The 23877-nt window shown below is 45.5% G+C and overlaps 1 protein-coding gene across 6 annotated transcripts in view; it reads right to left on the bottom strand.

Annotated features, from left to right (window-relative positions):
• The window catches only part of KLC1 (kinesin light chain 1), a 406453-nt gene that overhangs the window by 224991 nt on the left and 157585 nt on the right, over positions 1-23877 (bottom strand). For all 6 annotated transcript variants that reach the window (XM_078660245.1, XM_078660243.1, XM_078660246.1 and 3 more), the window contains exons 4-5: positions 5938-6016; positions 3133-3358 (exon numbers count right to left, since the gene is read on the bottom strand). In XM_078660245.1, the coding sequence (XP_078516371.1) occupies positions 3133-3358; positions 5938-6016 (305 nt within the window). The remainder of the gene's footprint in view (positions 1-3132; positions 3359-5937; positions 6017-23877) is intronic.

Raw genomic sequence — 23877 nt, 5'->3', positions numbered from 1 at the left:
CATGAATATAATGCCCCATCAGGCAGGTCGCATTTGTGGACTTCAGCACCATACTGGCGGAGGAGAAAACCTTTTTAGCAGCCCGATCTTGCTTTCTCGACTCTTTTTCAGCTGGAACCTGAGGAAATGCTCCCGTTGATCGTTTGGAACAGGCCGCCTGCACCACCAAACTCTCAGGCAGAGGGTGAGTGGATAAAAAGTCTGGGTTATCAGGAGCAGCTCTCTACCTCCTGGCAACAGCCCTAGACACAGCAGGAGCTGATAAGGGTTTCTTCCAAACCTCTAAAATTGGATCTTTAAGGGCATCATTAAAGGGCAGCAATGGTTCAGTCACCGATGATGGAGAGTGAAGGACCTCTGTGAGAAGATTTGACTTGAACTCAGCAGTAGGTAAAGCAATGTTCAACAAACTTGCAGCCTTCTTAATAACAACATGGTAAGGAGCCACATCTTTAGAGGGTTCGTCCGGTACTGAAACCAAATCCCACTCAGGGGACAGTTCAAGGCCACTGGCCACTGAAAGATCCTCAAAAGGGTCCTCAGGATCCTGCAGCTCACCCTCCTCCAAATAGTCCTCACGATACCTCTCTTCCTCCATCAGCCTCTGGGCTTCACGCCTCGACCTGCGCTTCGCATTCTGTCGAAGCGGGTGCCGGCGCCGAGCCCGACGAGGAAGAATCCCACAACGTCGCTCAGGGTTCGGCATCAGGGATGATGGAATCGGCGTCGATGGCTTCGTTCGGAGTCGAAGGCCTCGCCGGCGTTGGAAAATGCCAATGCGGCGCTGGAGCTGGCATAAAGGGCATAAAGGGTGCAGGAGCATAGGTTTGGGGAACACCAAGACCAAACGCCATCGGACCCGTAGGACCAACAGGAGCCCCAGAGGGGTACATAGCCCTGGAATAAATACCATACATCGCATTTAGAAAATGCGTCGGATCCTGACCTGGAGCCGGAAAGGCTGAGTACGAACCCCCAGACTGCTCTTGAGGGCGTGGAGTCGATACGATGTCGACCTCCTCTTCAGGCTGGTGCACCGGAGTCGACAGACCTTCGGGCAACAGAGCCTCTCCAACCATCTCCCCCTCACCTTCATCCTCCCGATCCGGAGGATGGAATGGAACCGGAGATGGATTCGCTGTCTGCTTCGGCGAACCTGGCGAATTCGCATGCGACGCCACACCCCCGGCGTCCTGATCTTCCGAAGCCGAAGACACCACCTCTTTCTCAACCAGCTTCACCTGCTACTTCGGCTTAGAACCCAAATCCTTCCTCGAGCGATGTCGGGATTCATGGGTCCTCTTCTTATGCTTCTTTTTAGATGACCTCGAAGCATGGGCCGAGGATGAGTCCGATCGCGACCTCGAGCGAGATCTTGACCTCGAGCGTCGAGTCCGCGACCTCGATTTCTTCTTCTTATCCCTACTTCCTTTAAGCTTTGCCACAAGAACCTTAGCTTCTCTCTCCCGGAGGGCCTTAGGTGTCATCTTCCTACAAGAACGGTAGTCTTCGACGTCGTGGTCAGAGCTAAGACACCATAAGCAGCATTCATGCGGATCCGTAATGGACATGGTCTTGCCGCATCCCCCACAGGCTTTAAATCCGGCCTTCTTCAAAGACATGTCAAAAGAGAAGACAATGAAACACCAACAACACAAAGTAACAAAGTTACTGCAAAAGCTACGGACGATCCCTAGAAAACCGTTAGCGTCGACGATGCGGAAAAAAGGGAACTGATGTCATCACGCCGGCGTGGGCCTGATATGGGGTCGGTGACGTCAGCGGAGTCACGCGCGATGCCGTGCCTCTGTGACGTCGGTCCACGTCAGCACAAAGCTACAAAAAGAATTTCCGGAAGCTGCCGACGCAGGGGGATATTCACAAGGTGAGGAATCCACAAGGCAGATGTATCTATCAGAATAGATCCACAGCCACATGAGGCCAAGGGAATTACTATGAAAGTTTCCAGTCCCGTTGCAGCTCTTGGGAAAATTCACAATGTGAGGAATCTGTGATTAGAAGTTTTCGATAAGAAAAGGTTGGTTGGAATGAGTTGGAGGAGAAGGAAGAGGGAAGTCTGACCCCTTGGCCCACACAGAAAGTACTTTGGGAAATTGCACGATTGTGCTCAAAGCCTGTAGAATGCAAGACTCTTCCCCTTTCACCCCTACAGTGGGGGACCCAGGTTACAACTCTTAGCAGCAAGTGGTCAACTCAGTGTTTTTATAGCGTGGACAACATAGAGAATACCGTAGGAGATTTGCCTTGCCCATTGTTTTACCAGTAACCTTTTCATACTTAATGCAATGTGATATGTCAATAGGACTGTAGTCCACTAAGACGTGGAGCAGTAAAATTGCAGGACTCTGAACTCATAACTAGAACTGTTTACAATAAACCTGCGTTACTGCCGGTCAGCAAGTACTACAGAAATGTGAAAATACAAATAAAAATTGTGGAAAAAACACCAATTTCTTCTCTAAAACCAATACATTTGTGATCTACATTCACAATGCACGAGTGTCGTGCAGCCTTTCACATTTAAGCTGGGCATGAATTTCTCATTTTCCTTTTATATAAGAAAACAGTAGGAGTAAACCCCGACTTAGTAAGCTCTTCTGTAACACTTCTATAGCACCTGAAGCCAAAACTATGAAGAATGAGGAACATATTTTGTTTTCGTTGTGTATTACGAGCTTGAAAGAATAATGTAAACGGAAGGGCAATATATTTCTTTGTGATCAATTGGAATGGAATAATTTACAGCACACTGCTTCCAGAAAAAGAGCAAACCTCGTTGACTGGGGCTGAATTAGAGAACATCCTACTTAAAATTGGGTACCCGAGGTGCACCATGAGTGAACCAAACAGTTTCCAACCTCTATTGCCAGCTAGTGGTACCTTACACAGACATAATTCATGAGACATCTTCCTAAAACAATCTATTTTCAAGTTGCTAAATGTGCTAGCACTCTTTCACCCAAAAAAGGCAACCTGGTAAAACCTGTAAATAGGGATTTAACATTTGGCTTTTATTATAAACTGCCTGACCTATACTTCAGCCCTGCATAATGACAGCAGCTAATATCCTTACTGTCAGTCAGTGGTGGAACATCACATAAGAATACTTACCTATACACTAAAGCGAGTATATTCAGCATGGTGGCAACATCAGGATGGTCGTGCCCAGATGTCTTTTCAAGATCTTCAAGTGCTTGCTTGCAGAGTGGCACTGCAACTTCATATCTTCCTTGAGAGGCATACTGGATAACGAGATTATGAAGGGTCCTCAGTCTGGCTGGAATTTCATAACCGCCTTGCTGGGCCGCAGCTGCTGCACTGCTGTGTTGCTGTGGCACTGTAAAGTGGACATTTGTACATTAAGGAATGCTAAAAAGAAACATACTCGATAAAATGTGAGTTAAAGAGGGAGTGGGTATAAGAAGATTGCTAACATTGTAGAATCAAATGAAAGGGAATACACAATCAATAACCGTTATAAAACATTTTACTATATAGATATTCCACAGTCACCAGTTAGAAATCCATATACTCACACATCAGTTACAAGAACAGTTATTTTCCAACATGGTTTACGTTAAACAAGAAGTGAAGATCACAGATGCTATTCACTTTCATACAATGTATTTGTATTTAAATTACAGAATCAGTATGGTACACATGGCCACCAAGTCGGTATGTTGCCTACCAGGTATTCCCATGCCTAACCATCCACCTTCCTGTATCAAATTCTGTAGTGGCTTGCCTTTGTCCTATCTGTGGAAAGATTGAAGGCCTGGGACAAATAGGCAGTCACAATGCACTTGGTATGCACTATTTTCAGCACCATGTATGCAGTCATTTTCTTCTTCCAAGTCTATGTGGATTGATAGCCCTGTTATAATGTTATTACTTGAGAATAGTGGGGTTGGCGGTCTTGGGTGGGAAAGACAAAGGACTTTAATGGAGGGTTCGATCTGATCTAGAGATCCAAGGTATTGAGGGTGGACTCAACAGCAGGAAGGAGGCATGAGAGATGTGTGGGAGATCTAATGTCTGAGGAACCGTGGCAGGAAAGAACCTTACGCCACTGTTCTGCCCACATACACTTCAGCAGCATGAATGCTTCAGGTGAAACAAGAATGTACTTCTCGCATGTCTGCGGACACACTAGAGAAAAAGACAGGTAGGTAGTTCAAAAGTTGCTACACTTGTGTCAGCTATTTCCCACTGACCTTCTGATCCATGTTTCGGATTGACCCTGGTAACCACTAGTTTGCGGATTTTCAACATCAGAAGATGCAGTCAGTCCTCATCAAATGGGGAAGCTGAAGGCCCCGTTTCCCCTCCTGTCCTCCCTGCAATTTTGGACAACCAAGGTTTTAGGTGCAGAGGAAGTGTTGTTGAATGTTGTGGGTAGGAATATCTTATGGATTTATTTGGCTCTCAGGGCAACCAGGTCCAAGATTTATTTGCGTAGCAGGGGTTGGTTCAATGGAGGATGGGCGGCTGGGATGGGTGATGGCTTGTTTAGTTGATGGGCTCTGCGAGATGGGGTTCTGACCAAGATGGCAAAATAAGAAATAAACGGTAAGACATACTGAGTGAGGTTTATGCAATGCCACCACCTTTATCATTGTTAGCTAAACTCTTCATCAGCAAACGTATCTGTAAGGTGCAGTTATAGTATGTTAGGAACTTCAGTAGGAGCTGATAAGCATGCATTTCAGATCATATAGCCAGGCAAAAGGCATTCACCAAATCCAGTGGCCTGGTATAGCATGATTCGTCTTACACTTTAATCAAACTATCAGCTTTGTGAATGGCATAAAGTTGATTCCCGCCCTAAAGGTCTATTAAGGATCTTTTGCAACTTTCCACTGCCCCTAGTAACCATAACAGAAGCCAAACAGACTCAAAATAATAGAGGACACTTGTTTAGGAAAACTAGACTAAAAGGTGGGTGGAGAGAGTGGTAATGTCCAGTACAACAGGTTCTCATCGGAGAGCACACTTAATGGAAAAATATAATTATGCACCATCAATACTAGACACACCACTGTTTCCAGACACATCCTCAATTGGGCGTCCTAAAATAGCATATTGGACAACGCTTTCATGCTCATTGAATAACTTGCCAGCTTAGCCACGATGGTGGCAAAGCAAAGCCAAACAAATAGCACTGTCATTAACCACAGTAACTTAGACCTTAGAGCCATACAGATTAATCTAGCATATACGCACTATTCCCTTCTGTGCATAATATAATATCAATACATACCAAGACTGTGCAAAAACAGACTAACCAAGCAAAGGACAACCAAATACCCAATGCATAAAAAAGAAAAAATGCTTTGGCATATCCTCACTTACACAGAAGAAACTACAATAATCTTTTAAGATTGAATGTTATTTACCTTAGTGCCAACCTACACAAAACACCTACGATCTAAACATTCTAAAAACCGCACAACTAACCTGAAAAAACAATAAGAGACAAAATAAACTACCAATTTATCATTTTGAGAAGTATTCCCCGTACTTTGGACACTGTGCATTAAACAGGTTGTCAAACGTAGCACCAGAAAGTCCCATATTAATGAGCTGTCTTCCACTATAATAAAACAGTGCTAGACAAAATAAATTATGTCCACAAGTTCTACTTATGAGTAGTCCTGAGCTATAACCTTGTCAGGTTCTCGCAACATTTTTTCACCTACGACCACAAAACGTGTTCAACCTTCCTTTTGATTCCTGGTCAGATATGGTGATATGCGCACAAAACAAAAAAAAAAGATTGCCGTCTGATTTGCTGAAGCGGAGGAAAGCTGTTTTTTACAACTCGCAATGCAAACCGATGCATGTCCTCTCACGGGATGCTGTCCGCTCTAGTTTCTCACTGCTGGGAAGTTCCTGTGTCACATGCAGCATACTCACTTCCAGGGCCTTGGTCATCTTCATCGTTCGGGAAAAGGTCATCAAGAGTTTCTTTGTTGGAGTCATTGTCTTTGTCATCCTTCAGTAAGAGAAATAAAAGACATCAGATTCTGCAGAGCTGCACAATTTAAGAATCCTCTAATCGGTAAGGTCAAACAAGACAATGGGAAGATTTACAGAAGTAGCCCGGAAACACATTGGACTTTAGCGCCTGCTCTTTTGTTTTTAAAAGAAACATTACCAGGATGCGACTTAAAAGCATGTGCCATAGGAATTCAATAGGACGACTCAAGCTGGCAACTGTTGATTCTGAGTGGGTTCTACGACTTGTCTCCAGCTGAGAAAATTATTTCCCAAATACGGAGGGAAATATAAATGTTAACAGATTAAATAATAACATCTATAGTTTCCTACTGATGGTACTATTTTGTGATTTAATGTAAAGATATTGCGACGGAATAGGGGATGAATCACAAAGGCGTGAAGTAATAGTTTAGGAGTACTACTTCTCATATTCATACATTCCTTTGTGACTCGGCCTATAGTTTCAAAGATCTGATCCTTGCACTGGGATCTTTTCCAGCACTAGAAAGATACTAATGCCTGGATTTCGAGCATTGAGGTGAATTCTGATGCCTGCACAAACTGGGGCTTGTGCAAGGACTGGAATTCAGCGTTTTGTAGTAAGCAATGCAATGTACCTATATAATTTCCTCCTGTTAAATTTTATTGAGGCCAATCTGTCAACATTTAAAAGGAAAATTTACAGAAAATATACCCACATATGGAAACCCTTGCGGTTAGTACTTCTTCATGCATTTAATTCCTTCTTTTTTTCTCTGGCAAACTCATAAACAGAGGCATACACACCATCTGGTAAATACCTCACCAGGAAAATCAATGCAGTGTGGTGCAGTAAATATCCCCAAATCATTCATTTCACCATGCCCCAAAGTTTTGGTAAACACCGAATCCGAGAATAAGACTTCTGGTTAGACCTTCTCATGGAGACTAGTACCGGAAGGCAGGGTAGAAGGGTATGCAGGGAAATATCAAAATGGATAAAATAGGAATTAATGGAGCACTGGATCGTACTTTGTGTCCTTATCTGCTATGATTCAGCTCCTATACAAGATGACACTTAATGCTAATGTATAATGTCATTACATTATATTCCCATAATTTTTTTGCATGTTCTAATATACACAGTAAGTGGACCAATCGCTTGACATTAGTCCTCCGGCTTGCACTGCACTTCTAGTCATCTGACAGAGGCAATCTTGCAAAATAGTTGCTTAATTGACTGCATTATTTGTGTGTACAAATACATCTACTACAGAGAAATGCCTATAAGTTTGAGGTCACCGGTTCGAATCCTAGCAGAAAGACTATGACCCACAGTAATCTGAGACTAATGAAATGACTGACATTACTTTGGGTAAAGGTATCATGTGAAATCAGTGCCTAGAGTCAATTCACTTCGTAGATCATGATTTACATGTGAATTAATTACGGTCTTCAATTTAGGTAAAAATAACTTTTTGTGGCAGACTATCAACTGAATTTTGGGATCACACGTGGATTCTATTATTCAGTTACTAGTTGACGCTAACTGTAAACTTACTGGAACCAAGACTCAGGGGTAAACATAGCTTCATCACTTATCAGGTACTTGCACACATGTCAGTATGCCAATCTGCCCAACCTTTGAGCATTTTGCTCCAGGGTAGAAAGAACCTATTTCCAAGTGCTATGTGCAGCTCTCCATTTCTAATCTTTGTTCTCAATAGTCTCGGACGGCTTCATGCAAGAATTTGAGAAAGTGGCAACATCAGCTTGTATTGGGCTGGTCCGTACTGACAGCCCATTTGTTATTTCAGATGAGTACCTCTCAAATCCATTCTAAAGCTATGAGATTATCACAAATCCGTGTTCACCTGTTTGGCAATATACCTTATCTACAACATTCACTATGAAATGTGTGAAACACGTGCTCACACACATTAAGATGGCACCTGAAAACAGTACACACTAGCACACTTGCTGTCAACTATCAAAAGAAGACCTTCACAACTATGGCACTCACGGACCTTTGGTGACAGAAAAGAACTGCAGGCCCCGTTTTTAAAATTTGATTTTAACCACAAATCTGCTGCAACACACAATGGAAAGTAATATTACAAAAATCAAACATGATTGAGTACGATTGCCCTGCTATGTTGTGAACTAAGGTGTACTTTAAAAACACTTCGGAGAGACAATTATTGATTTATGAAGCATGTTTCTAAATTAAAAGAGATCACAGTACGCAAATATTTAGTAAATGCAGCAGTAAGTGGCACTGAATTTGACGGGAGAAGTTTAATAAAATAGTTCATTTCTTTGATTACCAGAGCAAGGTCTAAATCAGTTGATTCCAAAGGCAACATGGCCTCGATGTTCTTTCTTTAAAGCAAAGAGAACAGACTTAATGTAAAAAAATCAGTAAAAGTGAAGATGGACATTCTGTGGATTATAGGTAGGGGCCAGAATAAGTACATGAGGCACACTGATTAATGGCCAATGTTATTAACGTTTATGATGACTACTCCCTAGGCATCAATGTTAGGTCATGAGAATGTTTTGCGCCTAGAAAACGATTGTACTTAACTAGAAGTTCCGACATAATGAATGATTCTTCTCGAGAAGCATACACAGCAACCTGGACTGCCTTTCCAGAGAAAGGAATTGAGGCACATAAAAATAAAGAAAACTGAGTCAAGTAGGAAGTTAAGACTTAAACCCAGATCTCCATTTTTGGAATATGCAATGAGCCTACTAAACAAGACTAGATTTATAGCCACAGTATTAGAAAATCTTGACTCATATCATTCCTTATGCAATTCCTCTATCAGTGTAAGTCTTTGGCCTTGTAATATTGAAAAGTGCCCCTCAGGTTAAGGATTAGACCTCCCTTTACCGTTTGCTCCATAGGATTTGCAATGTCATTCCATGCCTATTTAGATCTCCTACCACGTTCATTCAACTTCCAGACGCCATAACTAGGGCTCTTCCCTGTACATCTCGAGTCAGTAACATGTGCATCACATTTCTAGATTAGAAAGGTCACTTTGCTGTGGCACAAATTTGTGTATTATATCGGTACCCGACTCCAACTCTGTCACTCTTGTTCTTTCGTTTGTTATCTACTGAGCAGGTGGATGCTTAAGAATGTTTCACATATCTTATGTTATCATATTTCTAAAGCGCATGGTTACTCCAAAACAGGAGTGCCCCGCGCTAGGAGGTCATACTACTATGGTTACTTACACAGATAGGGGTGTATTTAAAACAGCATGTTTTGAAGTTTTCCCAGAAAATCCATTCCGAACTTTCCTATCCTTGATCCGAAGGGAGGGAGTTCCACAATTTGAGGCCAGCAGGCTGAAAGAACAGCCTCCTAACCAGGCTCTTTTCACTCTCGGCACTGCCGCTAATCTGGCCTCAGAGGATTGGAGACATAGATTTGGGTGATAAGGCTTGATCAGGGTGTGAAGGTAGTGTGGTCCTTTGCCATTTAAAATTGTGTGGCAAAAGCATAGGGTTTTGAATGCTACTCTATTTATTACTGGGCTCCAGCTCAGTTTTTTGAGTGCTGATCCTATAGAAGAGCGTCTGGCACTTGGGAATAATCAGGAGCAGCCGAGCTGCTGCATTTTGCACTCTTTGCAATATTTTTAGTCACCCTTGAGTGACACCCAGATAGAGAACATTACAGTAGTCTAGTCTGGAGGTCAAGAGAGCTAGAATTCTAGTTTTCCTTGCCGCTGTAAGGAGGAGGTCAAAGATCTTGCATAGCGTTTTCAAAAAACCGAAGTATTCCCCTACTAGCTCGGATATCTGGTGGTCTAACTTCAAATTACTGTCAAACCATATTCTCAGGTTCTTTATTTTTGGTTTGGTCACTGGAACTGTGCCTGGGACCTCCAGCCACCATGCTGTAGACCAGATAGAGGGCTGCTTTCCTACTATTAATACCTCAATTTTCTCAGAGTTCAATCTCAGGCAGCTCTGGTCCATCCAGTCCGTCCAGGCTCACCAGACGCGAGCGAAAATCAGCCATGGGGGTGTCACTGACCTAAGTTGGGTGTCATCAGCGTATGGCACTGTTTTTACGCCATGGTTCTCAACCACTTCAGCCTGGGGTCTCATATACAAGTTGAAAAGGGTTGAGCTCAATGAGGAGCACTGTGGGACCCCCCGCAGGAGTGTGACCACCTCTGAGGAACATGTCTCTTGAACCACCTGATATATGCTGTTCTGAAGGAAGCTAGCCAGACATTTTAAAGCAAGGCCTGTGACTCCATATGACCAGATCTGTTTAACCAGAAGGTTTTACCTCCGTCCGCTATGAGTCTCAGATGGTCGAAAATTTTCGTCATCTGCATTTAGATTCGTTTTTTAAGCAAAGGCATCTCTGTTGTGTGTTTCCATTTTTGCGTGAGTTGGCCTAAGTTAAAAGATTGGTTGATCAGTTCACATAAGCTGGCTATGATGGCCTCTAAGTCTCATTCTAGGATTGTACGAGGAGCTGGATCGAGTGGGTACCCCGATTTTATTTTCAGGGCTTGCATGCGCAGTTGTGATATTGTCAGTGTTTATCCTGAATAAACCATTTATGGGATGTGATGGTTCTAGCCAGATCATAGGATTAGAGCTCACTCTAGCTTCTAAGGGAAAAGATTAATAGATCTTAGAAATTTTGTTGGAGAAAAAAATAGCAAATTTCATAGCTCAGTGTTATAGGTTGTCAGTGCTCCCTATGGAGGTCTACAGAGCAAGCAGGAGTTACTAGGCCCCAAAAGTGGTGGTTGAGGTAATTTACTCCTGATGACCAGGTGTCCGGCATACTATAGGCTTTGAGAAACTGGGCCAAGTACCAATTCAGCACTTGACTCTCAGTGGCAGTGCCTATCGAACAGACCAAGGTTGCTCGGGGAGGAGGTAGATTGCAAGGAGTAAACAGGCTCACAACTCAACATATGTTCAGCAACCTAAATAAATGAATGGCCAGGCAAATACATGCTTTTTTAAATATATAGTTATACACACACAAAGTACACACTAAATGAGAGCACACTCTTCAAAAGTTCCGTAATTTTGTACTGACCACCAGTGTCCAGCGTCTTACTCTTCTAGCTAAAGACTGGGGTTATTCCCTATTTAAGTGAGGCAACATCCAGGCCTGGCCTCGCTAAATAACACCAGTCTTAGAAGTCGCACTACGGCTCTTCAATGTGCAAGTGGCCCAGTGCCTTCAGTGCGTCAGTTAGAGCGGATTCCCCTAAGGTCTCTCCTACTCTATGTTAAGTCATACCCGCACCCACTGATGTAATGTAATGTAATGTAATGTATGTATACTTGTAAAGCGCACGGTTACCTCGTTACGTGGTGTCCTGGCGCTGTATACCGCTGGGGAACCCGTCCTGGCTTTCCCTGTGAGAGGGCACCCCAAGGTGAAGCCAGGCATCCCCGGCGTTGCTGGGGCCGTTGTGGAGATTAAGCAAGCTATTGCCCAGAGTTGCAGAGTGGGACCCATGGTTAGCGTAGGCACCTAAGCGAGAATTATCGAGTCCGCGGACATTGACCCAGGAACCTGCCGCGTCGGGAATTGAACCCTGGTCCCGGGTCGACCTCTGCTTCAGGGTCTGCCGCTTCTAACCAGTGAGCCACACTTCTCCACCTAACCGGTGAGCCACACTTCTGATAATAAGACAGAAGTCCACAGAGCATTCAGCAGTCCTGGGTAGAGGACAACTGTGGCTGGTGAGGAGTGGTAGCCTCATCACAGTCCAGCACAGGATCTGGAACTTCACGGCGCTCCTCCTGGTCTTAGCAAAACTGTAAAATCAGTAAAACAGACCTAGGTCATGACACACATGAGCCATGTTCACGATTGGCGCATAAATTGTTAACAATAACCCAGATATCACTGTAGCTGGGGCACTCAGGGTACCGGTACAGGTCTATTGCCAAGCCAGGGACTTTTCCATCACAACATAGGTAAAAAAGTGAGGCGGTGTATTTTTGTTTTAATAGCATGCCAACCAAAGCCTAAAGCTCCTCTAGGTGGTGAAAACACCTCACCAGTTAAGCACACTCAACTTATCACTACGTCTGAGGGTTTCTGTCCTTTATCCCTGAGAGGTATAAAACAGTTCAGTCTTTTGTGTTTACACTATCACTCTTTCAGCATCTATCTCCAATACACACATCAGTCCTAGGTTCAGTCAACGAACACTTTTAAGCACCCAATTTCTATCATATAATAATCTTTATTCTGAACCCTAAAAGTGTTTAATTCTATTATTTCTATTCCGGTCTGTGTAACAAAGTTTTGATAATCGGTTGTTTTGAGTCTTTCTTCAGTTCACTTACAGGTGGTCACAGACATTTGCCACAATCCATTTAAAATTCCATTAAACTGTACATGTCCAGTCTTTGGAAGAAGAAGGGAACCTGAACATGACCAATGTCAGTTCTTAAAGATCTTGGAACAAGGAGCCCAGAAGCGGACCCAGAAGCTTCACTGGAGCAGAAGGTGAGGCTCATGCCACAATTAGGCATGCGCCACCAAGCTACAAATGAGGCAGCAATGGTGACTGAGGCCAGACGGTAGAACAGCCTCCCGACACAACTGGAGTCCGCAGGCCGCCCGACAGGCAGGCGGCGGTCCGACTGCCCAATTACGATGTGCCTGCCGGCTAGAAAAGTGCTCTATAACACTGCGGCTGGAGCTGCGGCCCTGGAAAAGGGCCTTAGCACAAGCCCAGTGTTATAGAGCACTTTGTACACATGCATGCACCGTGTGTCAGGCACCACGTGTCGCCTGGTACACAGTGCATGAATGTGAGTGGGGGCACTATATGTGCCCCCAGATCACTGAACAGTGGCCTACGGGCATGGGCGTAGGAACTGTGGGGGACGTGGGGGACATATCCCCCCCAGATTTTGGAGTGGGGGGACACAGGGGACAAGGGTGGGGGGGACGAGGGGGACAAAAGAATTTCCCCTCTCCCTTCTGTTATGCACAGGGCCATTAGCGCGCGAAAGCGCTACCTAATGGCCCTGTACTTGACGTGTGATTCACCTGCCCCCAGTCAAAAGAGGCCACCCGCCCTCTGCCCTTTGTTATTCTGCCGTAAGGCTTGGCCAGTCTGGGAAGGGCAGAGAAGGGAAAAAACTCTTGTCTCTTTACCGTCATTCCCAGAGAAGGCAAGGGCAGTGTCCGCTTCTCCCGCTCAGCCTCTGGTAGCTTCCCTCCTCCCCCCTCTCTCTCTCCTTATTCCTCCATCTCTTTCTGTCGCTGTCTCGCTTATCTTTATATGCAGATTGTAAAAGACAGCTGTTACATATTCTCTCTTGCCTCTCATTTTCTTTATTTGTTCCCCGTGAAATGGACCCAAAAATGAGCAGAACACTTTAGCTGGAAATGTCCGAATTTTCTGACAGGGTTCTATTCCAAAATAAGACCTCTGGACAGAGAGAACAAAGTATCAAAATAAGAAAAATTATTAATTAACCAAATAAAGCAATACAGAGTGGTCAGCAGATAGGCCAGATGGTTATTTACACCCATGCACCTTAGCGCTGCTTTACAGAGTTTTCCAGTGAAGCGCTACTTTCTTTTTATCTTCTTTCTTTGAACCACATTGTTTTCCCAGGGTGGGGAAGTGCACCATCCCTAAAGGGACTGCAATACCTGGTTGAGGGGTGGACTGGAAAACTTTTAATATGAGCGTTTTCAACTGTTTTAATTATTTTAGCCTATAAAATGTGTACCACAGCTCTGTGTTGAGGGATTTGGTCTTCTTTTTTAAACCAAACTGCTTATATTTTATAATGATATAAGCAATGGACATTAAAACGGCCCTTCCTAGTCCTGTAGTCATGTCCAAAACATTTCAGGCAAAATCACTTACTGATTTCTGAATAATGAGTTTAAAACATTTAAGGTAACCTTGTTGTTCCTGCTTACATTTCACATGCTTTGCTCATCCTTTCATTCAGTGTTTGCTTTTTACAGGGTGTTGTTACTTTTTTTCAGGCAGCATTTTACTCTTGTCCAATGCATAATTTGAATTGAGTCTCAGCACAATTGGGTTGCAGCTGAAGGCAGTGCCAGTTTAACCCAGTGGGGCAGTATGGTGTTCAGTGGGGGACAGGATGTGGCACTCTGGTCAGAGCTGCTAAATTTGGAACTGGAGCACCATTTTCAGCCTTCATGACCAGTCCACCAATCCACACTCCTGACAGAGCTCATTCCGATGCTACACCTTAGAAGGCCCAATAGACCTTAGAAGCCCTGGTGTCTTAGCACCAGCAGGTGGACACTAACGGTGGCAAGTGTGGGTTAACCTTGAAGGCCTGTCCACCACAATCCATGCAGTTCACCTCCAGTCTTGCGAGCAGGCATACGAAGAAGCACACACTAGAGTGACAGTGACTCTGTCACTGAGGTCACAAGACCCTTGAGGCCAGTCCACCTTGTCATTGGTACCTCCATTGGACTTTTTCAGCACTAGTAGTGCAACTTACATGGGGTTGGTAATGTTGGATTTGCATGCACATTAAACTCAGGGGGTGATTATAATGGTGGTGGGACTGCCACATCACTGCGTCGTTGACAGTCCCACCACCATTGATGACTGCATTACTGCCCGCCATATTGCAATGGCGGGCGGTTCCCTGGCACTCGGAGAGACTGATCGCCACGCACACTTCTCCCTTCCATAGGGAAGGGAGAAGGCTAGGATCCTTGTGTCTTGCAGAAAGGAGAGAAAAGGGTGTATCTGCTTCAGGAAGGATATACAATGCAGAAAGGGCCGGGATAGCCAAGCAGGCATTTCCTTTGTGGGCTGCAAGCTAATGATGCTTAATTTAAGTTGGTGTCTGCAGGTGAGGCGAACTGTATTCTTTGTTAGAGACCGGTACAGTATTTAAACCATCAGACTGTAAAACTGAACAAGAGAAAGGCATCAATAGTTGTTGGCAGAAGGAGGAAGGGAAATATGGAAAACAGAGAATAAGGAGAAAGCAAAGATGAGAAAGAACCTGGAAGAGTGAGATAATGTGGAGGGAGAGTATGTTGGTGGATAAAGGAGGCAGGAGATGAAATCAGATAGACAGCCTTGGTATTCAACAACCCAGCTCCAACACAGATTCACTCACTACCACTCTTTATTAGTGCTGTCCAAGTCTCCATACCTACTCTCTCAGAAGCATTCAATTAGTTATATAGCGCGACTCATACCAGTGTAGGGTGTCAACACTTTACATCATTCACACTACACAGAGGCAGTCAATCATAGGTGTGTAAATCCGTGTATAGGAAATGTTAAATAAAACTACAGGGTGTAGGAGTCACATGTCATCCATACTTGTAGACAGTATTGTTTAAGAGTGCTTGGTCTGGAAGTTGGAAAGTGGGTTAATAGTAGGGGCAAATGTATATCTGTCCCAGGCAATAAGGACACTACCTCAATATATAGCTATACCAGTCTTTGAAAATTATTCTCATGCTCAACCCTTGCTAGCTTGGCTGTTAGCAGGTATGTAAAGCATTTAAAAACACCAATTCAGTAAATAATTAAGACACAACACAATAAAAATTCAACACCAATTTATAAAATTAAAAAATATTTTTTCTTTAAAATGAAAAAAATCCAATGCCGGGAAACGGGAATCTTACTTTTAACATTTTTTGCACGATATAGCACATAGAAACGTATATCCCTTTTGGTACATCTGGTCATGCTGGACCTGCTCAAAGTCAAAGTTTCAGGCTGACCATGATAAAGCCCTGCAGGGGCTACTCCTTGCGGTAGGTCTCGGTCAAAGTTTACCTTCTGACTTAGAAACTTTTCTGGAGCTTTTCTTCACGGGGTCCGTCGAAGCTCTCAGCCACCCCTGATTCAGTGAGTGTTCGCCAGCTTGTCTTGCAACGAACTCCCAGTCAAACTTATGGAAGTCCAACCTGCGGAGCTTTCCAGCGGTACGAGCTAGGGATGCAGGCTCGCACACAGTTGATGGTGGGTGACTTGGCTCTTATGGTTGGCCCGGTGACCTTTTCTAAGTTCAGAATTAGAAATGTTTGCAGAGCTTTTTTCTTGCAGGGTCCCTCAATGCTTTTCACTAGGCCGGATTCGGTTAGGGTTCGCCAGCTTGGGTTTCTACCTATGCCCGATCAAACTCTGGAAGTCGGACCCCTGGAGCTTTTCAGCCGGAAGAACCTGGGTGGCAGGCCAACTCATGGTTGATGGTTGTCGGCTTGGCTGGCCAGAGTGAGTCGGTCCACTTTAAGCATGGGCGTAAAATCCGCTCCGCTCGCGGATTTTTCGGATTTTCGGCAAATCCGCAATCCGCGAACGCTCGCGAATTTGTCGAAAATCCGTGAATCCGCTCGCGGCGGATTTTTTGCTTGGTTGCGGCGCGCGGCGTGGTGCACGGCGTTCACTTTCCGTCATTTTAGCGTTTGCCGAGTTGTTTTTCTTTGCGAGTGACGCGCCATTTTAGATCTTGCTGCGTGTTCCCGCGGGAGTTTGTCGCCCGCGAATACGTACTCGCGGCTTGCCACCTTGCACAGCACACCTCGCGAGAGTTCGCAATTGCGAACATGTAGTTGCGGCGGAAAGGAACAATCTCGCACTTGCGAAATAGAGATTTTGCAATTTCGCACAAGAAAATCACCAGCAAACAGGATAAACCTTCAGAAAATTATGATTTTTATCAGAATCACTCCTCAGGTTGACATTTGCATGGCCTTTTTTTTTGCAAGGAGTCCATTTTGGGGGGGGGGGGGGAGGAAGGAAGTGCCCCACAGTCTCCAACTTCCTGTTCCTGTCCAGCAGGCTCCTCCCAGTGCTTTGTCCATCTCCTGGTCACTTTCATTTGGATCTGGAGCTGGAAGGATTACTTTTTGTGGGTGCTGCTGGATATTTGGATTTGAGGCCTTTTTGACTGTCTTTGGATCACTTTTGGATTAGAAATCAACTTTCACAAGTAAGTTTGTTTGGGGCATTACAGTTGCTGCAAGTACAATTTTGGAACTTTTTCAGAAAATTAAATAAATTATATTGTGGGTAGCCACAGTATCCAGTAGGACCAGGGTTGGTTATGGGTGCATGATACAACTGTTTTGTTGAATTTAAACACCATTGAGGCCATGGATGGGCTGGGATTGTGCAGATTTTATTGTTTTTTGTCGTTTTTTTGGGCCTGCTGGTGTGGCCCTTTGCCCAGGGGTGGTGAGTGTTGCATGGGCCTAGTCTTTCTGTGGGGTGTCTTCTTGAATTTAAACATAATTGAGGCCATGGATGGGCTGGGATTATGCTTATTTTATTGTTTTTTGTCGTTTTTGGGGGGCTGCTGGTGTGGCCTTTTGCTTGCCCAGGGGTGGTGGTGGTGCATGGACTGAGTGTGCCTGTGGTGTTGTCTCACTCTCTTTGATGTAAACATCATGGATGGCATTGGATTGTGGTGATTTCTGGCTGTTTTTCTGTTTTTTGGGGGTGTACTGTTGATGTGGTCTGGCCATGTGGGTGGTGGTGGTGGCCATCTTGAGTGCTGGCTGGTACAGGCAACATGTGCTTGGGGTGTAAGGGGGCCATTTTGAGGAGAGGCAGTGTCGGAGGCCTGCACTTATTTTGCCTACTTTTCATCCCTTATGCCCAGGGGTAGTGAGTGTTGCATGGGCCTAGTGTTTCTGTGGGGTGTCTTCTTGAATTTAAACATAATTGAGGCCATGGATGGGCTGGGATTGTGCTTATTTTATTGTTTTTTGTCGTTTTTGGGGGGCTGCTGGTGTGGCCTTTTGCTTGCCCAGGGGTGGTGGTGGTGCATGGACTGAGTGTGCCTGTGGTGTTGTCTCACTCTCTTTGATGTAAACATCATGGATGGCATTGGATTGTGGTGATTTCTGGCTGTTTTTCTGTTTTTTGGGGGTGTACTGTTGATGTGGTCTGGCCATGTGGGTGGTGGTGGTGGCCATCTTGAGTGCTGGCTGGTACAGGCAACATGTGCTTGGGGTGTAAGGGGGCCATTTTGAGGAGAGGCAGTGTCTGAGGCCTGCACTTATTTTGCCTACTTTTCATCCCTTATGCCCAGGGGTAGTGAGTGTTGCATGGGCCTAGTGTTTCTGAGGGGTGTCTTCTTGAATTTAAACACCATTGAGGCCATGGATGGGCTGGGATTGTGCAGATTTTATTGTTTTTTGTCGTTTTTTTGGGCCTGCTGGTGTGGCCCTTTGCCCAGGGGTGGTGAGTGTTGCATGGGCCTAGTCTTTCTGTGGGGTGTCTTCTTGAATTTAAACACCATTGAGGCCATGGATGGGCTGGGATTGTGCAGATTTTATTGTTTTTTGTCGTTTTTTTGGGCCTGCTGGTGTGGCCCTTTGCCCAGGGGTGGTGAGTGTTGCATGGGCCTAGTCTTTCTGTGGGGTGTCTTCTTGAATTTAAACACCATTGAGGCCATGGATGGGCTGGGATTGTGCAGATTTTATTGTTTTTTGTCGTTTTTTTGGGCCTGCTGGTGTGGCCCTTTGCCCAGGGGTGGTGAGTGTTGCATGGACTGAGTGTGCCTGTGGTGTTGTCTCACTCTTTTTGATGTAAACATCATGGATGGCATTGGATTGTGGTGATTTCTGGCTGTTTTTCTGTTTTTTGGGGGTGTACTGTTGATGTGGACTGGCCATGTGGGTGGTGGTGGTGGCCATCTTGAGTGCTGGCTGGTACAGGCAACATGTGCTTGGGGTGTAAGGGGGCCATTTTGAGGAGAGGCAGTGTCTGAGGCCTGCACTTATTTTGCCTACTTTTCATCCCTTATGCCCAGGGGTAGTGAGTGTTGCATGGGCCTAGTGTTTCTGAGGGGTGTCTTCTTGAATTTAAACACCATTGAGGTCATGGATGGACTGGGAATGTGCAGATTTTATTGGTTTTTGTCGTTTTTTTGGGCCTGCTGGTGTGGCCCTTTGCCCAGGGGTGGTGAGTGTTGCATGGGCCTAGTCTTTCTGTGGGGTGTCTTCTTGAATTTAAACACCATTGAGGCCATGGATGGGCTGGGATTGTGCAGATTTTATTGTTTTTTGTCGTTTTTTTGGGCCTGCTGGTGTGGCCCTTTGCCCAGGGGTGGTGAGTGTTGCATGGGCCTAGTCTTTCTGTGGGGTGTCTTCTTGAATTTAAACATAATTGAGGCCATGGATGGGCTGGGATTGTGCTTATTTTATTGTTTTTTGTCGTTTTTGGGGGGCTGCTGGTGTGGCCTTTTGCTTGCCCAGGGGTGGTGGTGGTGCATGGACTGAGTGTGCCTGTGGTGTTGTCTCACTCTCTTTGATGTAAACATCATGGATGGCATTGGATTGTGGTGATTTCTGGCTGTTTTTCTGTTTTTTGGGGGTGTACTGTTGATGTGGACTGGCCATGTGGGTGGTGGTGGTGGCCATCTTGAGTGCTGGCTGGTACAGGCAGCAACATGTGCTTGGGGTGTAAGGGGGCCATTTTGAGGAGAGGCAGTGTCTGAGGCCTGCACTTATTTTGCCTACTTTTCATCCCTTATGCCCAGGGGTAGTGAGTGTTGCATACTTGCATGTCCCTAGTCTTTCTGTGGGGTGTCTTCAATGTAAACATCATGGATGGCATGGGATTGTGCTCATTTTTCTGTGTTTTGTCGATTTTTTGGGGTGTATAACTGAACTGATGTTCCTCTGTCTTCCATTGCTTTTAGGTGCACAAGAAGACTCAATAGAACCACCAGTGCCAGGAAGAAGTCCTGCAGCGGTGTGTGCAGCATAACGTCACGCGACGTCACGTCTGGACACAGAACCCTCTGCAACTCGTGCAACTGCTGCCTGCTGACCTGCTCTGAAGAAGATGGCCCCAAAAAAAGTAACCCGTAGCTCCTCTAGCAAGAAAGGTGCCAGTAAGGAGCAGAAGAAGCAAGTTACCAAGGACACTGGTGTGCCGCCCGCCCCTTTTTTTGTGAGTAAAAAAAAAAGTATGCCTGCAGCAGCTGCAGCGGGATCTGCTGGGGACCAAGCTGGCAGCAGCACCCCCGCTCCATTGGGCTCAGTGCCACCACCACCACCACGCCAACTTAAGTCCAAGCCCTTGAGTGCTGCAGAGGCAGCCAGTATACTTCTTCAATCACCATCGACCAGTGATGTTGGCTCATCGCAAGAAAGCAGCAGCAATGTCCCTCAATCAACACAGGTTGTTGTAGCTCATCTGACGAGTGTTGAACAACCACAGCGGCAACAACAATCACATGTGCAAGTACAAGCCCAAGTACATGTGGAAGGAGAGGCAGCGCAAGGAGATGCGCATGCAGAGGTGCATGGAGGGTCACAACAAGTGCCCACAATAGTTGTTCCTCCCGAAGTAGGGGCACATCAGGAAATCGACAATCAAGGCGAGGTATCATTTGAGGAAGCCACTCCTCCTGATGATCCTTCATTGTCTTCCACAACCCTAGCAAGGAAGAGATCAAGGGTGGTGTCTACATCCTCTTCAAGCACACCTCCTTCTGATGATACGGATCAAACTTGGGAACCAGCACCACAGCCGTCTGAGAGTGAGGCACACCATGATCCAACAAAGGTACTTAAGCGTAAAAGGAAGCTCGTCCAAAGTCTCAGACTTATGGAGTGTGATGAGGCTCAACAAGAAGTGGCGGATACTGCTGCTGATGAAGACTCTGCCAACGACGACCCAGTCATCATAAAGGTCACTGCAGCCCCAGCGGGCATGCAGCAAACAGACATTTTGACCCTAGCCCGAAGAGCTGCTGCGCGTGATGATGATGATGATGATGTTGTCGATGAGGAGGCAGTGGAAACACCACAATCATTGGAGTTAAGTAGTACACCAACTCGTCCCGCTTCCATATTTCTTTCTGGCAAGAAGAGACCTGCGTCAACCTCGACCTTAATTAGTGGCGGTGAAAGTGGAAAACGTACAAAAGTTGGCCAATCCAGATCCTCCACTTCATCTGGCATTAGCTTCATGACCACCACCACCACCAGTATCGCCGCCTCCTCCAGGTCCCACAGACACTTCAAGTCCCCAGTTTGGGACTTCTTTACTGTTTGTCCCAAAAATCCAAGGTTTGCCATTTGTACCCTTTGTAAGCTTGCAGTTAGTCGTGGTAAGCCAGGTAGCAACTATGGTACCGGCGGCCAGAGTGGTCATCTTGACAGAAAGCACGGTGTCCAATGGTTTGCGCACCTAGCTGCGATCAAGAAAGGCCAAAATCAAGGAAACGTTGATGTTTCATCTGATGTTGACGAGCAGGAAGAAGACGTGTCAAACACTTCCCTTACACCCAGTACCCCTCTCAGCAGCACACCCAATGTGAGGCACACTAAGAGTGTTGGAGCGAGTGAGACACCAACGCACAAAAGTTCACCAGCGAGCAAAATTGGGTCAACGAAGTCATTATCAGCCCGTAAATGCTTGGTCCAGGCCAACATTAGAACAATGCTTACTTCAGACGTGCCATATGAACGCAACCACCCACTGACGCGTCTGTATAACACTAAGCTGGCTAAAATGCTAGCTGTGGACCTTCTACCTTTTTCTTTTGTAGAAGCGGTAGGTTTTCTTGAATTAGTTGCAACGCTCTGCCCTAAATGGAAGGTTCCGAGCCGGTTCTATTTTGCCAGAGTTGCGGTTCCAGCACTACATGAAGATGTGCTGCAGGCGATTGGGGCAGCTTTGCAGAAGAGTGCTGTTCACACAATACATCTGACAACAGACATGTGGACCAGTGGCCCAGGCGATGATTACATGTGCATCACTGCACACTGGGTCTCTTTTTCAGGTGTTATAGCAAAGCTAAACGCAGGTGTTGACCCGGACCAAGTTTTCAAAGCTGCTCGGAAACATGCAACACTAGCCATGTTTGCCTTGGAGAAAAGCCACACAGCAGAAAACCTTTTGGAAGAGTTTGACAAAAAGGTGTTGTCAATGCTATCCCCCCTAAAACGCAAGATTGGTTATGTTTCCACGGATAATGGCGCCAATGTAGTTAAGGCCATGTCACAGGGTCACCATGTTAGAGTGCCGTGTTTGGCGCACTGTATCAACCTGGTAGTTCAAAAATTCTTGAGTGATAAAGAGAGTCCAGCGTTCGAGGTAATGGCCACCTGCCGCAAAATGTGCAACCATTTCAGCCATTCTTTTAAGGCCCGGAAGCATCTGCGGAGACTGCTACTTCAACGTGGAATGCCAGTGAAAGCACTCATCCAGGAGGTGGCAACACGTTGGAACTCAACCTTCTACATGCTTGAGCGTCTGCATGAGCAGTATACGGTACTCGATCACTATTTCTTGACAGAGGCTACATCTCAGAAGGAGGACCTGCGGATGAGTAAGGCGCAATGGGCCATAGTTAAAAGCCTGACAGACATGCTTCGTCCTTTTGAGTTCTTCACGCGTGCAGTCAGCCAGGAGGACTGTAATTTGGGAAAAGCTATCCCATTGTTGTGCATACTGGAGCACCAACTGATGGCGGTTTCTTCTGAGTTTGAAAAAGATGAAAAAAAAAAAAAACATTTCATTTTGTCTGAGAAATTATTACATCGCCTACGTGGTGATGAACGTCTTAAAAACATCAACTCAGATCAGCATTACATTTGTGCTACTATTCTGGATCCACGCTACAAAAAGGCGCTGGCAGACAACGCATTCTTTCCTTTCGCTGATGCAGATGTTCAAAAGTACAAACATTGGTTAGCCTGGTCAGCCAAGAGGTTTGAAAAAGAACGGCAGGTTATTGAAGGAGAAGCCAGTACATCAGCATCAGCATCAGCAGGCCATCCGCAGTCACAAGAATCCACTTCTGCACCTGTGGCTGGGGCACAAGTGACCTCTCAGCCGTTAAAGACACCGGCAACTGGATCATCTGCACCACACACAATGACAACACTAACAGTGGCTGGGGAGGAGGATTGGCTAAGTTTGATGGGGTATGGTTCTCTAAAAAATGTCACAGGCACAGCAAAAAGTAAGCAAAGTGGAGGAACAGTTGATGACCTTGAGTCGATGGTGCAGGACTATCTGAATGACTCAACAGTGGTCTTTCTTAATGAGGAGCCATTGCAGTATTGGCATGGCAAAAAACAATTGTGGCCACAGCTCTACAACCTGGCTATAAACTATTTGTCTTGCCCACTCGCAAGTGTGTCTTCTGAACGTGTTTTCAGTGCTGCTGGTGGCATTGTAACTGCCAAACGGAGCCGCCTATCGCCCAAAAATGTGGAGCGGCTGACAATGATCAAGATGAATCAGCACCTCATACCACCAGATTACAAAGTGCGAGAAAGCACGCCACATGAAGACGATGAGGACAGCAACGTAGATGAGGGGATTTTTTCTCTGTTCGGTGCCACTGACCTCATCCAGCCTGAATTCGCAGAGTATGATGACGAAATCTTGTTCTTATTCCCTGACACCGAGCCCTGAAAATGAGACAATCAATCAAGAACTTTCTTTTTCGTCCTTATTCACTTTTATTCCTGTGTGCTTTGTGTCTCTCTTTCTTTGTTTTGCACAGTTAATTTAATTCAAACTTTAATCACCTAATCCCAAAAAGAAGACCATCATCAGAACTGTCTTCACTTGTTTGCTTATTGATTTGAAGGTGCCGCAGTCTACATTCCTCAGGTTCACAAGTTCTGAAGAACATGCTCCTCTATCCTCCTCCTCCAGACTGCGATTTCCCTCCAAGCAGAGTGCTGGATTACGCACAATGAAGAAAGACTCAGCAATTGTGGGGGTGTTGTACTTCTTTGCGGGTGAGTTGACGGTTTTGGGCCCATTGCTGTGAAGCTCTAATAATGGACAAAAGTGTTTTGGACCAAATATGAGGTGAAAATTTCTTGCCGTTTTTGCTGACTTGCTTGCCTTT

The sequence above is a fragment of the Lissotriton helveticus genome, chromosome 9 (genome assembly GCF_964261635.1).
Source record: "Lissotriton helveticus chromosome 9, aLisHel1.1, whole genome shotgun sequence".
Classification (NCBI taxonomy): domain Eukaryota; kingdom Metazoa; phylum Chordata; class Amphibia; order Caudata; family Salamandridae; genus Lissotriton; species Lissotriton helveticus.
This window is presented reverse-complemented; position numbering and strand designations above follow the sequence as displayed.